At 49.5% G+C, this 15,881-nt stretch overlaps 1 protein-coding gene across 4 annotated transcripts in view; it reads left to right on the forward strand.

Moving 5' to 3' along the window:
- The window catches only part of cyp26b1 (cytochrome P450, family 26, subfamily b, polypeptide 1), a 39,962-nt gene extending 26,209 nt beyond the window's left edge, over positions 1-13,753 (forward strand). For all 4 annotated transcript variants that reach the window (XM_072256780.1, XM_072256779.1, XM_072256781.1 and 1 more), the window contains exons 4-7: positions 3,067-3,342; positions 4,431-4,586; positions 9,638-9,919; positions 12,696-13,753. In XM_072256780.1, the coding sequence (XP_072112881.1) occupies positions 3,067-3,342; positions 4,431-4,586; positions 9,638-9,919; positions 12,696-13,088 (1,107 nt within the window). In that variant the 3' untranslated portion in view covers positions 13,089-13,753. The remainder of the gene's footprint in view (positions 1-3,066; positions 3,343-4,430; positions 4,587-9,637; positions 9,920-12,695) is intronic.
- The last annotated feature ends 2,128 nt before the right edge of the window (positions 13,754-15,881 follow it).

Consider the following 15,881-nt stretch of genomic DNA (forward strand, 5'->3'; position numbering starts at 1 on the left):
ACTGCAGAGGGGAGGCCTGCTCCAATGCTCAACAGACACGGCAGTGTCCGTTTCTGAATGTAACCCTCAGCTCTCTGCTCAGTACCGTACCTCCTCACTGTGCACTGTGACAAAACAACCCCTCCCATGGGGCAATACTTCCCTCATCGTGACCCCTACACAACTCGCCGTGAACCTACACCCCTCACCATGAACCAACTCCCCTCATCGTGACCCCTACGCTCCTCACTGTCACCTTACACTCCTCACTGTGAATCTACATGCCTCACCAAGAACCTACACCCTTCACCGTGAACCTACACCCCTCACCGTGAACCTACACCCCTCACTGTGAACCTACACCCCCACCGTTAACCTACACCCCTCAATGTGAACCTACACCCCTCACTGTGAACCTACACCCCCACCGTTAACCTACACCCCTCATTGTGAACCTACACCCATCACCGTGAATCTACACCCCTCACCGTGAACCTACACCCCTCACCGTGACCCTACACCCCTCACCGTGAACCTACACCCCTCACCGTTAACCTACACCCCTCACCGTGAATCTACACCCCTCACCGTGAACCTACACCCCCTCACCGTGAACCTACACCCTTCACCGTGAACCTACACCCCTCACCGTGAACCTACACCCCTCACCGTGAATCTACACCCCTCACCGTGAACCTACACCCTTCACCGTGAACCTACACCCCTCACCGTGAACCTACACCCCTCATCGTGTACCTACACCCCTCACCGTGAATCTACACCCCCTCACCGTGAATCTACACCCCCTCACCGTGAACCTACACCCTTCACTGTGAACCTACACCCCTCACCGTGAACCTACACCCCTCATCGTGTACCTACACCCCTCATTGTAATGCTACATCTCCTCATCACATTGCACAGAACAGTACAGCACAGGAACAGGCCCTTCACCCCACAATGTTGTACCGACCCAATTGCAGTAGTAATCAAGTGGCCAAATAATCTAATCTTCTTTGCCTACACAATGTCTATATCCTTTATCCTTCCACTTTCTTCACATTCTTGTGCCGATCTAAACATCTCTTAAAAGTCCCTGATGCTTCCGCCTCGACCACCAGCACTGGCCGTGTATTCCAGGCACCTGCCACTCTCTGTGTGGAGAACTAGGGCGGTTACAGGCAGTGGCAGGAATTGAACCCGGGTCGCTGGCGATGTGAAACACTATTCAATCCGTGACACTATTGTGCTGCCTCACATTCATCTGAAGTAAACTCTCTGTTATTCCTTGGCCCACTGGCCCAGTTGATCAGGACCCTCTCGTGATTTGGAATAACTGCATGTCAGATTACAGCGACTAGGTGTAACTGCATCGTGTGTCAACATGGTTATCCGCTGCTTGCCCTCTGGATCATCCCTGAGGCAGACCAAACTCTAAATACTAAAGGCCAGATCCCTCCTCCAGCATCAGTTCAAAGCATGGTTAATGTTCATAACCACACGGGGTGCTGGAAATCCAGAGCAACACACACAAATGCTGGAGGAATTCAGCAGGTCAGGCAGCATCTATGGAGAGGAATAAAGAGTTGACGTTCTGGACTGAGACCCTTCACTATCACCATCATCATTATCATGTGCCGTGTCGTATGATGTGGGTGGTCATGGTCTTGTGACCATGATTGTTCTTGGCAAATTTTTCCACAGAAGTGGTTTGCCATTGCCTTCTTCTTTACAAGATGGGTGACCCCAGTCATTATCAATACTCTTCAGAGATTGTCTGCCTGGTGTCAGTGGTCGCATAGCCAGGACTGGTGATGTGCACCAGCTGCTCGTACGACCATCCACCACCTGCTCGCATGGCTTCACGTGACCCTGAACTGGGAGCTAAGCAGTTGCTACACCTTGGCCAAAGGTGACCAGCAGGCTGGCAGTGGGAAGGAGCACCTTACACCTCCTTTGGTAGAGATGTATCTCCATCCAGCTACCTTTAAGGTTTCCTATGTTGGGGGAGTCTAGGACCAGAGGGCACAGCCTCAGAATAGAAAGACGTCCCTTTAGAACAGAGATGAGGAGGAATGTCTTTGGCCAGAGGGTGGCGAATCTCTGGAATTCACTGTCACAGATGGCTAAGTTATTGGGTCTATTTAAAGTGGAGTTTGATTCGGTTCTTAATTAGTAGGGGTATCAAAAGTTACAGGGGGAGAAGGCAGGAGAGTGGCCTAATTCTGCCTATTTCTTACTGTCTTCATCAGGACCGGAAAGGACGGGGGAAGAAGCCAGAACAGGAAGGTGGGGGGAGGAGAAGGAGGTCAAGCTGGCAGGTGATAGGTGTGACCAGGTGAGGGGGAAGGTGGACAGGTGGGGGAGAGGGGATGAAGTGAGAAGTGATAGGTGGAAGAGGTAAAGAGGTGAAGAAAAGGGAATCTGATAGGAGGGGATATTGGAAGGGAAGGATGACGGGAGCAAGAGGGCAGGTGAGGAGAAGAGAAGGGGTATGAAGGGAGAAAGAATGAAGAAAGGAATAAAGAACAAAGCACGGAAGGGCTGAAATTACCAGAAGTTAGAAAAGTTAATAATCATGTTGTCAGGTTGGAGACCACCCAGAGGGAGTATGAAGTGTTGCTCCTCCACCATGGGAGTGGCCTCACCGAAGACTCCATATAGGGGCAGAGATAAGGCAATGCAAACAGGCTTCTTCCATTGAGGTTGGGCGAGGACTAGCACTAGAGGTCATGGGTTAAGGGTGAAAGGTGAAATGATGAAGAGAAACTTGAGGGGGAGCATCTTCACTCAGAGGGTGGTGAGAGTGTGGAACAAGCTGCCAGCAGGAGTGGTGCAGGCAAATTCGATTTAAATATTTAAGATAAATTCGGATAGGTACATGGATAATAGGGGTATGAAGGGCTATGGTCTGGTTGCAGGTTAATTGGAGAAGGCAGTTAACAGTTCAGTATGGACTAGATAGTCTGAAGTGCCTGTTTCTGTGTTCTATGACTCGATGTAGAAGAGCTGCACTGGATATAGCAGATGGTCCAGACAGACTCGCAGCTGAAGTGTAACATGGTTTGTGTTCCTTTGAATTCCTAGATCTTTGCCAAAGTGTTCAGCCATGAGGCTCTGGAGTGCTACCTTCCAAAGATCCAACAAGCGATCCAGGATGGGATTAGGGACTGGAGCAGCAGTGGAGAACCCATCACTGTCTACCAGCAGGCCAAGAAGCTAACCTTCCGCATTGCGGTCCGCGTCCTGCTGGGTTTCCGTGTCTCCGAGGGGGATCTCAATCTCCTGTCAGAGAGCTTCGAACAACTCATCGCCAACCTCTTCTCCTTACCGCTCGACTTCCCCTTCAGCGGCTATAGGAAGGTACAAGTTAGATGCTGATCCAAAATGTATTAAACGGGAGTCTCAGATGAAAGACTGATTTTGACCGCGGTATCCCTACTGACGTTAATCCAGCTCCCTCACGCCGTCCCTCAGTGACCCCTCTCCCCCAGCGCCCTGTGTCACTGACTGTATCCCCACTGACGTTAATCCAGCTCCCTCACGCCGTCCCTCAGTGACCCCTCTCCCCCAGAACCCTGTGTCACTGACTGTATCCCCACTGATGTTAATCCAGCTCCCTCAAACTGTCCCCCAGTGACCCCTCTCCCCCAGAACCCTGTGTCACTGACTGTATCCCCACTGATGTTAATCCAGCTCCATCACACTGTCCCTCAGGGACCCCTCTCCCCCAGCACGCTGTGTCACAGACATTAATCAATCTCTCTCACAGTGTCCCTCAGTGACCCCTCTCCCCCAGCGCCCTGTGATATGTCAGTGGATGTTAATCCAGCTCCATGTTTTGTGTCATGTCCTTGAAACTTTTTATCTGCATCATTTCAAGCCCTTCTTTCTTCTCCCCGTAACTTCTTCCTCCTTACAGTTCTGATCTTTTGGCCATTCTGCCATTGGGTCTGAATCGGCTGGCCTGTCTTGGGGTGGCAGAATGGCGTTGTGGTTTGCTCGACAGCACCAGCAAACACTGACTGGGGTTCTAGTCCTGCCACTGCCTGTAAGGAGTTTGTACATTCTTTCCATGACTGCATGGGTTTCCTCTGGGTGCTCTGGTTTCCTCCCCCATTACAAAGACGTACAGGTTAGGGTTCGTATGTTGTGAGCATGCTATGTTGGTGTTGGAACATTTCACTGAATGTTTTCTCATACAAAATGCTGGAGGAACTCAGCAGATCAGGCTGCATCCTGCTGAGGTCATTTCTGACAAAAGCTCTCAGCTCAAAACATTGACTCTTTATTCCTCCCCATAGATGCTGCCTGACCTGCTGAGCTCCTCCAGCATTTTGTGTGTAATGTTCCTCTGGATCTGCAGAATCTCCTGTGTTTATGATTCACTGAATGTTTCAATGTACACACGATAAACAAGTGAGTCTGAGAATGCTGTTCCTTTCCTGTAGGGAATGCGAGCTCGGGACAACCTCCACAAGTACCTGGAAAAAGCCATCAGCGAGAAACTGCAGAGCAAACAAGATAAGGATTATTCCGATGCTTTGGACATTCTGATCGACAGTGCCAGGGAGCAAGGCAAAGAGCTCACCATGCAGGAGCTGAAGGTAAGGAACCCTTGTGCTGAGAGTCTCCTTTTTATAGGTGGCAAGGTAGCACAGTGGTTAGTGTTACTCTGGGTTAATTCCCACCTCTCTCTGTAAGGTAGCACAGTGGTTAGTGTAACACTGGGTTCAGTTCCTGCACTCTCTGTAAGGTGGTGGTGGCATCTGTTAGTCTCGCGAGACCGTGGATCTGCGCCGGGAAAGTCTTGCTTCAGTCTGTGTTAGAGCAGCGTCTGTTGTGGCTGTAGAGGCCCACACGGGAGTGACAGTCTCGGCTGCAGCGACTGCACTTGAAGGCATTGTCCTCCAGTGTTGTCTTGGTGCTGTTTTTCCGACGAGTGCGCTTTTCTTCAGCAGCAAGCCTCAGCTTCTCTTCTCCTCTTTTTAGACCTCTGCGTAGTTCCAGCCTCCAGTGAGAGCGATCGCTTGCGATGTCCTCCCACCTCTCGACGGTCATTTTCAGTGACTTCATGTCTCTCTTGCAAACGTCTTTGAAACGAAGATGGGCCGCCCTTGTGCTCTCTTGCCGGAGGCCAGTTCCCCGTACAGCAGGTCTTTCGGGATCCTCCCATCTGACATGCGGTGTACGTGGCCCAGCCAGCAGAGATGGCGTTGTTGAAGCAGGGTGAAGAGGCTGGGTATCTGGTCGTGGACCAGGACCTCATTGTCGGTGACTCGGTCAGTCCACGTGATGTCCAGGATGCATCTCAGGCTGCGAAGGTGGAAGGCGTTGAGATGCCGCTCTTGTCTGTAGTAGAGGCTCCAGGTCTTGCTGCCGTAAAGCAGTGTGCTGAGGACGCAGGCCCTGTAGACTGTAAGGCAGCACAGTGGTCAGTGTAACTCTGGGTTCAGTTCCTGCCACTCTCAGTCAGGAGTTTGTACATCTCTCCCACATACGTGAAGGTCTCCTCCAGCTGCTCCGGTTTCCTCGCACAGTCCAAAGACGTAGTGAGTTGTGGACATACTATGCTGGTGACATTTGCAGGCTGCCCTCAGCCCACCCGCAGGCTGTGCTAGTTGTTGATACAAACGACACATTTCACTGTATGTTGTGATGTTTCAGTGAACATGTGACAGATAAAACTAATCGTTGCAGCGCGGCAGCAGAGTGGAACAGCAAAGGTGCCAGATTCGATCCCGGCCTTGGCCACTGTCTGAGGGATTGGTACGCTCTCCCTGTGACCATGTGGGTCTTCCCAGGTGCTCCGGTTTCTTCCCACGTCGCAAAAATGTGTGGGTGGGTCAGTGGGTTAACGGTAAATTGTCCCCAGAGTGTGGGTGAATGGGAAGAGTTGATGGGAATGTGGAGAGAAGGGAATAGGGTTAAAACATAGAACATAGAACAGTGACACATGCCAACCTTTTAACCTAACACTTTTCTCCATGATAGCCCTCCATTTTTCTTTTTCCTAAGAGTCTCTTCAATATCCCTAAAGTATCTGCCTCTACCTCCAGGGTGGTAGGGTGTTCCACACACCCACCACTCTCTGTGTGAAGAACTTACCTCTGCCATCCCCCCCACTATTCCTTCAATCTCCTTAAAATTATGCCCTTCATATTAGGCATTTCCCCTCTGGGAGAAGGTCTGTGGTTCTGGTTGGTGTAAATGTGTGGGTTGATGATCAGTGTGGACTTAGTGAGCCTGGGTTTGTGCTACATCAGTCAGTGGCAAAATTGGGCACTGGGACCGGTCCGCGGAGAGGCTGAAGGGGGAAAATGACTTGGTAATTGGTTTATTATTGTCACATGTACCAAAATACATGTGACGGTAATCAACCAATTACCAAGGGATCTCCACCAGAGGGCACAAGCTCAGACTAGAGGGACGTCCATTTGGAACAGAGAAGAAGAGGAATTTCTTTAGTCACAGGGTGGTAAAGTAGTGGAGGCTGCCTCAGTAAATACATTTAAGACAAGGTTGGATAGATTTTGCATAGTGGGGGAATTAAGGGTTATGGGGAAAAGGCAGGTAGGTGGAGATGAATCCATGGCCAGATCTTATTGAATGGCAGAGCAGGCTCGACAGGGCAGATAGCCGATTCCTGCTCCTATCTCTTATGCTCTTATGAATCTGTGGAATTTGTTGCCACAGATGGCTGTGGAGGCCAGGTCATTGGGTATGTTTAAAGCGAAGGTTCTTGGTTAGTCAGGGCATCACAGGTTAGGGGGAGAAGGCAGAGAGAATGGGGTTGAGGGGTAACATAAATCAGCCTCCAGCACCCAGGACATGCCCTTTTCTCACTGTTACCTTCAGGTAGGAGGTACAGAAGCCCGAAGGTACACACTCAACAAAGCTGTGCCGAACATGTCCTTACCTTAGAAATTACCTAGGGTTACTCATAGCCCTCTATTTTTCTAAGCTCCATATGTGCTCGTCCATTGTCGATGAGGACCTCGACACTGTTATGATGGTGTCGAGACTAGCGCATGGTTTGGATTTAAGTGAGGGAGAGTTGCGCAGCGTCAGCCTCACTCTCTCTTCCCAATTCCCATCTGGATCCAGTGGCAAGACAGAGTCGAGACGGCTGGAGATGGGACTAGGCGCAGTGGATGACCAGGACACCTTCTGTGTCTTGTTCTGCTCTACACGTTCCACGACGCTTGCAGAGACCGCCTTCTTGACCGTTGGACCTTCCATTGGTCTCGTCCGCTCAATCCGCCAGAGTCTGTCTTCACATGCTGGGATAGACAACTCCCTATCTCACCGAGGTTTTGAGACCCGTCGGCTACTCTCACCTGGTTTAGCTGGCTTGTCGGAGCCGTTGCCCGGGGTGTGGCCGCTGTCGCATGCAAACAGCTACGGGGAGCCACAGGTGAGAGCTGAGTGCCAGGTGGGGACCAAAGGTGGACTAACTGCCCTGAAAAGGACGCGACATGTTCCCCTACCAGAGGTGCTACCCCTCCCTGACACCCCATACACCTCATACCCCCCTAAGCTCCATATACGTATAATCAGATGGACTCCGTCATATCACAAACGACCTCGATATGGTTTTGCACCTTATTGTTCACCTGCACTGCACTTTTTGGTGAGGAATAAACAGTTGACAATTTGGGATGAGACCTTTCATCAGGTGTGCTCAGATGAAGGGTTTTGTCCCGAAACGTCGACTGTTTATTCTCCTCCGTAGGTGCTGCCTGTTCTTCCAGATTTGCTGTGCATTACTCAGGTGTATGAGCAGCTGACTTTCAGAATAGGAAGAAGCGGTGGTCAGACTTGAATGCTAAGTTTTGGATCTGTTTTGAGGGTGAAGCTGTCAGTTATATCTGGCCTGACCTCATCTTTGCCGGAGAGTGGTTGAGAAGAGTTTGAAGATTTTATGCGTTGTCAGTTAGCAGGGTGGTGATACGTCTCTACAGAAGGAGGTGTAAGGCGCTCCTTCCCGCCGCTAGCCTGCAGGTCACCCTTGGGCAAGGTGTAGCACTCAGTTAGCCCCCGATCAGGGTCACGTGAAGCCATGGGAGCAGGTGGTGGATGGTCGTATGAGCAACTGTTGCACATTTCAAGTCCTGGTTATGTGACCACTGATGCCAGAGAGACAATCTCTGAAGAATAATAGCTGGGGTCACCCAGTCTACCTGTGATGCTGCTTTTTCACCAACGTCTCTGTCCTGGGTGGGTGGGGTTGTTCCAGCCAATATAATCAAAGACCCCATCCACCCCAGATAAACTCTCTTCTCTCCCCCTCCCAACGGGCAGAAGATACAAAAGCACGTGCCAGCTGGTTCTAACACAACTTCAATCCCACTGTTGTCGGACTAATTGTACTATATGATGGACTATTGATCTCATTATGACCTTATTGTCTGTCTGCAGTGTAACTGTAACATTTGATTTGTAATTATGTTATTGTTTTCTCTTGCACTGCATTAGTGTCTGCCTGCGCCGTGCTTCCCCTGCAGCTGTGACACTTTATTCTGCATTGCTATTGTTTTTCCCCTATTCTACTTCAATGCACCGTGTAATGATCTGATCCGTATGGACAGCACACGCAACAATAATAAGTCAATTTACTGCTGGGGGATCTCAGTAGGTCGGGCAGCATCTGTGGAAGTGAACAAACAGTCGACGTTTCGGACTGACCCCCTTTGGCGGGACGGGGAGGGAAGATGGGAGAAGCCAGAACTAGTATGTGGAGGGTGGGGAGAGGGAGGGAAGGAATACCAGCTGGCAGGAGACGGGTGAGGTACTGATTCACAACCATTGAAAACCTTGAGTCAGGGTGGAATGAGGCTTCTCCCATCCCTCTGCTCCAGCCCATTCTACATTAGGACAGAAGGACTGAACTCCTTGTGTGCCCCAATACAGAATTAACTCCAGCAGACGGCAGCAGAAGCGGTAATTGAAGCCAGCTCTCTGAAGTTGTGCGGCCGTGGCTCTCCTGGCTGCGCCACGCTGCCGCTCTTCACTGGGAACGTGAAGAGGCGCAAAGTCGTTTGGCTTGCCAGTGGAGTACAGGAAAGTCGGAGGAACTCAGCAGGTCGGGAAGCATCCACGGAGGGGGGTACACAGTTGATGCTTTGGACTGAGACCTTCCATCAGGGCTGGAATGGAAGGGGGTCGAAGCCAGGAAGAGAAGCTGGGGGAGAGGGATGTGTACAGACTGGTAGGTGGTGGGTGGAGAAGGGAGAAGGGATGAAGAAGGAATCTAATAGGAGAGGAAAGTGGACCATGGGAGACAGGGAAGGAGGAGGGGACTCAGGGGCGGTGATGGGCAGGTGGGGAGAAGGGGTAAGAGGGTAACCAGAATGAGGAATGGGAAAAAAGAGAAGTGGGAGGGGGAGAAATTATCAGTCACCTCCCCTTCCCCCCTCCTTCTTATTCTGGCTTCTGTCCCTTTTGTTTTCGGTCCTGATGAAGGGTGATGGCCCAAAACATCGACTGTTTCTTCGTCTCCATAGATGCTGCCTGACCTGTTGAGTTCCTCCAGCATGTGTGTGTGTGTTACTCTGGACTTGCAAGGGCTGCAGCATCTCTTGTGTCTCGGATTCCCAGTGGGCTGCGGGAGGCCTGTGGACTCTCAGTGTGCTGATTGCTGTGCCCTCTCCCCTAGGAGTCGACGGTGGAGTTGATCTTTGCCGCATTTGCCACCACCTCCAGCGCCAGTACCTCGCTCATCCTGCAGCTGCTGCAGCACCCCGCCGTGCTGGAGAAACTGCGCCAGGAACTGAGGAACAACGACATTCTCCACAACGGCTGCAAGTGCGAGGACCGGCCCCGCCTGGCCACGATAACCCGGCTCCGCTACCTGGACTGCGTCATCAAGGAGGTGTTACGCCTGCTGCCCCCCGTCTCGGGAGGGTACCGCACCGCCCTGCAGACCTTCGAACTTGACGTAAGTGCCAAGGAGACCCTCGCTCTGTGCTTTCTTCCCTTAGTACCACACCTCCCACCGTGACTTTCTCTCAATACTGCCCCTCCCACAGTGCAATACACCCCAGTACTGGCCCTCCCTCAGTTGTTCCCTTCCCACAGTATGACCCTCCCTCAATGCCGCCCCTCCAACACTGTGATGCTCCCACAGTGCACCCTCTCCTAGTGTGAAGCTCCCTCAGTAATGCCTGTCCCTTAGTGTGAAGCTCCCTCAGTACTGCCTGTCCCTTAGTGTGAAGCTCCCTCAGTACTCCCTGTCCCTTAGTGTGAAGCTCCCTCAGTACTCCCTGTCCCTTAGTGTGAAGCTCCCTCAGTACTGCCTGTCCCTTAGTGTGAAGCTCCCTCAGTACTGCCTGTCCCTTAGTGTGAAGCTCCCTCAGTACTCCCTCTCCATTAGTGTGAAACTCCCTCAGTACTGCCTGTTAGAAACATAGAAACATAGAAAAGAGGTGCAGGAGTAGGCCATTCGGCCCTTCGAGCCTGCACTGCCATTCAGTATGATCATGGCTGATCATCCAACTCAGAACCCTGTACCAGCCTTCTCTCCATACCCCCTGATCCCTTTAGCCACAAGGACCATATCTAACTCCCTCTTAAATATAGCCAATGAACTGGCCTCAACTGTTTTCTGTGGCAGAGAATTCCACAGATTCACCACTCTCTGTGTGAAGAAGTTTTTCCTAATCTCGGTCCTAAAAGGCTTCCCCTTTATCCTCAAACTGTGACCCCTCGTTCTGGACTTCCCCAACATCGGGAACAATCTTCCTGCATCTAGCCTGTCCAATCCCTTTAGGATTTTATACGTTTCAATCAGATCCCCCCTCAATCTTCTAAATTCCAACGAGTACAAGCCTAGTTCATCCAGTCTTTCTTCATATGCAAGTCCTGCCATCCCAGAAATCAATCTGGTGAACCTTCTTTGTACTCCCTCTATGGCAAGGATGTCTTTCCTCAGATTAGGGGACCAAAACTGCACACAGTACTCCAGGTGTGGTCTCACCAAGGCCTTGTACAACTGCAGTAGTACCTCCCTGCTCCTGTACTTGAATCCTCTTACTATGAATGCCAGCATAATGCCAGGCTCCCTCAGTACTGCCTGTCCCTTAGTGTGAAGCTCCCTCAGTACTCCCTGTCCCTTAGTGTGAAGCTCCCTCAGTACTCCCTCTCCATTAGTGTGAAGCTCCCTCAGTACTCCCTGTCCTTTAGTGTGAAGCTCCCTCAGTACTGCCTGTCCCTTAGTGTGAAGCTCTGTCAGTACTCCCTCTCCATTAGTGTGAAGCTCCCTCAGTACTCCCTGTCCCTTAGTGTGAAGCTCCCTCAGTACTCCCTCTCCATTAGTCTGAAGCTCCCTCAGTACTGCCTGTTCCTTAGTGTGAAGCTCCCTCAGTACTTCCTGTCCCTTAGTGTGAAGCTCCCTCAGTACTCCCTGTCCCTTAGTGTGAAGCTCCCTCAGTACTCCCTCTCCATTAGTGTGAAGCTCCCTCAGTACTGCCTGTTCCTTAGTGTGAAGCTCCCTCAGTACTTCCTGTCCCTTAGTGTGAAGCTCCCTCAGTACTGCCTGTCCCTTAGTGTGAAGCTCCCTCAGTACTGTCTGTCCCTTAGTGTGAAGCTCCCTCAGTAATGCCTGTCCCTTCATGTGGAGCCCCCTCAGTACTGTCTGACCCTTAGTGTGAAGCTCCCTCAGTAATGCCTGTCCCTTCGTGTGGAGCTCCCTCAGTACTGTCTGTCCCTTAGTGTGAAGCTCCCTCAGTAATGCCCCTCCACAGCATGATTTTCCCTCAGTGCTGCCCCTCTACAATGTGACACTCCCTGAGTACATTGAACATAAAACACAGAACATAGAACATTGAACATAGAACATAGGAAATGGAGCACAGAACACATGACACAGAGCACAGCATAGGCCCACGAAGTTGTGCTGAATTTTTTACATACTCTAAGATCAAACTAATCCTTCCCTCCGACATAACCCTCCATTTTTCTATCATCCATGTGCCTGTCCAAGAGTCTCTTAAACGACCCTAATGTACTTGCCTCTCCCCGCACCCCTGGCAGGGTGTTCTATGCACCCACCACTCTGTGTAAAAAAATTACTTCTGACATCTCCCTGCCCCCCATACATTCCTCCAATCACCTTAAAATTATGCCCTCTCGTATTATCCATTTCCACCTAGGAAATTGTCTCTGGCTATCCATTTGATCAATGCCTCTTATCATCTTGTACGCCTCTATCAAGTCACCTCTCATCCTCCTTCACTCCAAAGAGAAAAGCCCCAGCTTACTCAGCCTTTCCTAATAAGACATGCTCTCTAATCCAGGCAGCATGCTGGTAAATCTCCTCTACACTCTGTCCAAAGTTTCCGCATCCTTCCTTTGAGACAACCAGAACTGTACACAATACTCCAAGCATGGTTTAACCAGGGCTTTATCGAGCTGCAACATTACCTCATGACTTTTGAACTCAACCTCCCTGACTAATAAAGGCCAACGCACCACAACACCTTCTTAACAACCCTATCAACTTGTGTGGCATCTTTGAGGGATCTAAACACAGGAGATTCAGCAGACACTGGAGACCTTGAGTAGCACACACAAACTCAGCAAGTTAGGCAGCATATATGACATGGGACAAACAGTAGATGTCTCATGCAGAGACCCTTTATCAAGGATCTAGGGACGCAATGATCTTTTTTCTGATGAAGCAAGTTGGTAACAGTTTTCTTGGGTTTTTGTTTCAGGGCTGCCAAATTCCCAAAGGGTGGAGTGTCCTCTACAGCATCAGGGACACGCACGACACGGCCCCTGTCTTCCAGAATGTTGGCGTCTTTGACCCAGACCGATTCGGGGAAGATCGGTATGAAGACAAGAGTGTTCGCTTCAGTTACATCCCGTTCGGAGGAGGCATCCGTAGTTGCCTGGGCAAGGAGCTGGCTAAGCTCATCCTGAAGGTGCTGGCGATGGAGCTGGCCAGTACCAGCCGCTTCGAGCTGGCTACCAGGACGTTCCCTCGCATGCTGACAGTCCCTGTGGTCCATCCCATGGATGGCTTGAAAGTAAAGTTCTATGGACTCGATTCCAACCAGAACGAGATAGATGCAGAGTCAGAGTCTCTGTTGGGCTCCACTGTGTAGCCAACAGCCCTCAACCCGAACCAAGCAAAAATACAAGCAAATCCGAGTTGTTTCGAAAAACCTCTCCTATGAACTAACAAACAAAATAAACCAATCTCAGAACTTTGGGAAAGCCGCCTTCTGAATTCTCATTAAGTATCGGGTACAGGGGACACTTCTGGATTAAGCACATTCAAAGGGGAGAGTTCTTGGAAAAGAATTAGGTTCCTGGACAATTAAGAGAGATGAGAGGCAGGAAGCGTGAGAGACGTGTCGGACCTTCTTCGGAGAGAGGAGCTGGCAGAACGATGGTGATGGCGATAATTCTTTGTGATCAAGAGACAATTCTTTAAAAAAACACATATATATCCTGCATTCCTACTTAAAGTATATATGTATAAACCTGCTCTGAGTACCATTGTAGGTATGTAACTTGATTAGAGATTGCAACCGCGTTGCAGCCCAGTGCACTTTGAATGTAGTTGTGATTACTGATGTCGGTTATATTCAGTGTAAACGTAGAAACCATAACAAACTGGTTTGAATTTTTACTATTCCTATCTTTAATCTATATATGGATTATTTGTTGTTGTGTGTTTTTTATTTTAAGATTGCAATTAATTAGACAAATAGTGTAAAAAGAAAATATTTTTTTCTGTTGGTAAATATTGTTTTAGTAAAAAATGAACAAAAAAAGAGCTTTACCTCGGTTTCTTTGCTTAGTGAGACTGTGATTGAGAGCGTGAGTGTTGTTGACACTGCTGGTGGATAGTATGAATAAGGGGGGACTGAATGGCTAGTAGTGAGCCATTCAGCCCCTCTAACCTAACCTGCTCATGAACAAGATCAAAAACACAAGAGGTTCCGCAGACGCTGGCAAGCCAGAGCAACACCTAGAAAATGCTGGGAGAGCTCAGTAGGTCAGGAGAGGAATAAACAGTTGATGTTTCAGGCTGAGACCCTTCATCAGGACTGGGAAAAGAAGGGGGAAGATGCCAGAATGTGGGGGGATGGGAAGGAGGACAAGCTAGAAGGTGATAGGTGAAGGCAGGTGGGTGGGAGAGAGGGGATGAAGTAAGAAGCTGGGAGGTGATAGGTGGAAAAGGCAAATGGTGGGAGAGAAGGGAATCTTATTGGAGAGAAGAGTGGACCGTGGGAGAAAGGGAAGGTGGGGGCACAAGGGGGTAGTGATATGCAGGTGAGGGGTACAGGTAAGAGGCCAGAGTGGGGAAATGAAGAAGAGGGAAAGGTGATGGGGAAAAATTACCAGAGATTGGAGAAATCTATGTTAATGCCATCAGGTTGGAGCAAGATCATGGCCGATGCTGTACCTCAACTTTCCTGTCTCCTGCAATCCCAATATTCCCCCAGTTTATTTCACATTTCAGCATTCTGGTGACATCATCTGTGAGTCTACATGGTGACGATTTTTTTGAGTGGACAGTTCCCGGGTGTTCTCCCCAACTCATTCTGAAGGGGCAGAACCCCACCGAGAACTCTGGTCAGGGAAAGACCATCTGAGATACCAAACCCACCGAGGTCAAGGATGTCAAGTTCAAAATTCAAAGCTCAGAGTAAATTTTATTATCAAAGAACATATATGTTACTATATACAACCCTGAGATTCATTTTCTTGTGGGCGTTCTCAACAAATCTATAGAGTAGTAACTATAACAGAATCTATGAAAAACTGTCCAAGTAGGGTTCAACCAGAGTGAAGAAGACAACAAACTCTGAAAAAAGAAGAACCAATAATATTATTTCATAAGTAATAAATATCCAGAACATGAGGTGAAGAGTCCTTGAAAGTGGGAGCATTTCAGTGATGATGCAAGTGAAGTGATGCCCTTTCTTCCAGAGCCTAATGGTTGAGGAGTAGTGACTGTTCCTGAACCTGATAGTGTGAGTCCTGAGGCGCTTGTACCTCTAAGTATTGGAGTGGGGATGAATGAGAGGTGTGGGTCTGAATCCAGGAAAAGGGAGATGGTGGGAGGAGCAAGCTTAGTGGTGGTTTGCTTGCTCGCTCTCTCTCTCTCTCTCTCTCTCTCTCTCTCTCAGCAACACACAGAAAGTCAAACGATATCCATGGAGGAAGAAACAGTCAACATTAACAGTTTCATAGACTCCAAACCACATGAAGGTCCTCCGTTCAAATTGTCGACTGTCCATCTCCCTCCTCAGATGCTGCTCAATCTGCTGAATCCCTCCAGCAGATTGTTTCTTGTTCCGAGTTCCAGTGTCTGCCATCTCTTGTGTCTCTCTTTAATTAACTCTTTCTTCTGCTAAGTGGTTCCAAAATTTTCTCTTTCCAAGATCAGCGTTTTAATTTTTACGATTTTCTCTTTCTCTTTCGCCCTCATTTTTGTCTCTCTCTTTCAAGGGGGCATAATTTTAAGGTGACTGGAGGAAGTATAGGGGAGATGTCAGAGGCAAGTTTTTTAATGCAAGGAGTGGTGGGTGTGTGGAACGCCCTGCCGGGGGTGGTGACAGAGGCAGGGACATTAGGGGCATTTAAAAGACTCTGCACTTGGAGTATTGTGTTCATTTCTGGAGGCCTCATTATAGGAAGGATGTGGAAGCTTTAGAGAGGGTGCAGAGGAGATTTACAAGGATGCTGCCTAGATTAGAGAGCTTGTTTTATGAGGATAGGTTGAGTGAGCAAGGTTTTTTCTCTCTGAAGCAAAGAACGATGAGAGATGACTTGATAGAGGTGTATAAGATGATAAGAGGCATTGATAGATTGGACAGCCAGAGATTTTTTTCCCAAGGTGGAAAAGGCTGATAGAGAAGGTGATTGTAGGAAAGTGTAGGGGG

Source organism: Mobula birostris, chromosome 4 (genome assembly GCF_030028105.1).
Source record: "Mobula birostris isolate sMobBir1 chromosome 4, sMobBir1.hap1, whole genome shotgun sequence".
NCBI lineage: Eukaryota > Metazoa > Chordata > Chondrichthyes > Myliobatiformes > Myliobatidae > Mobula > Mobula birostris.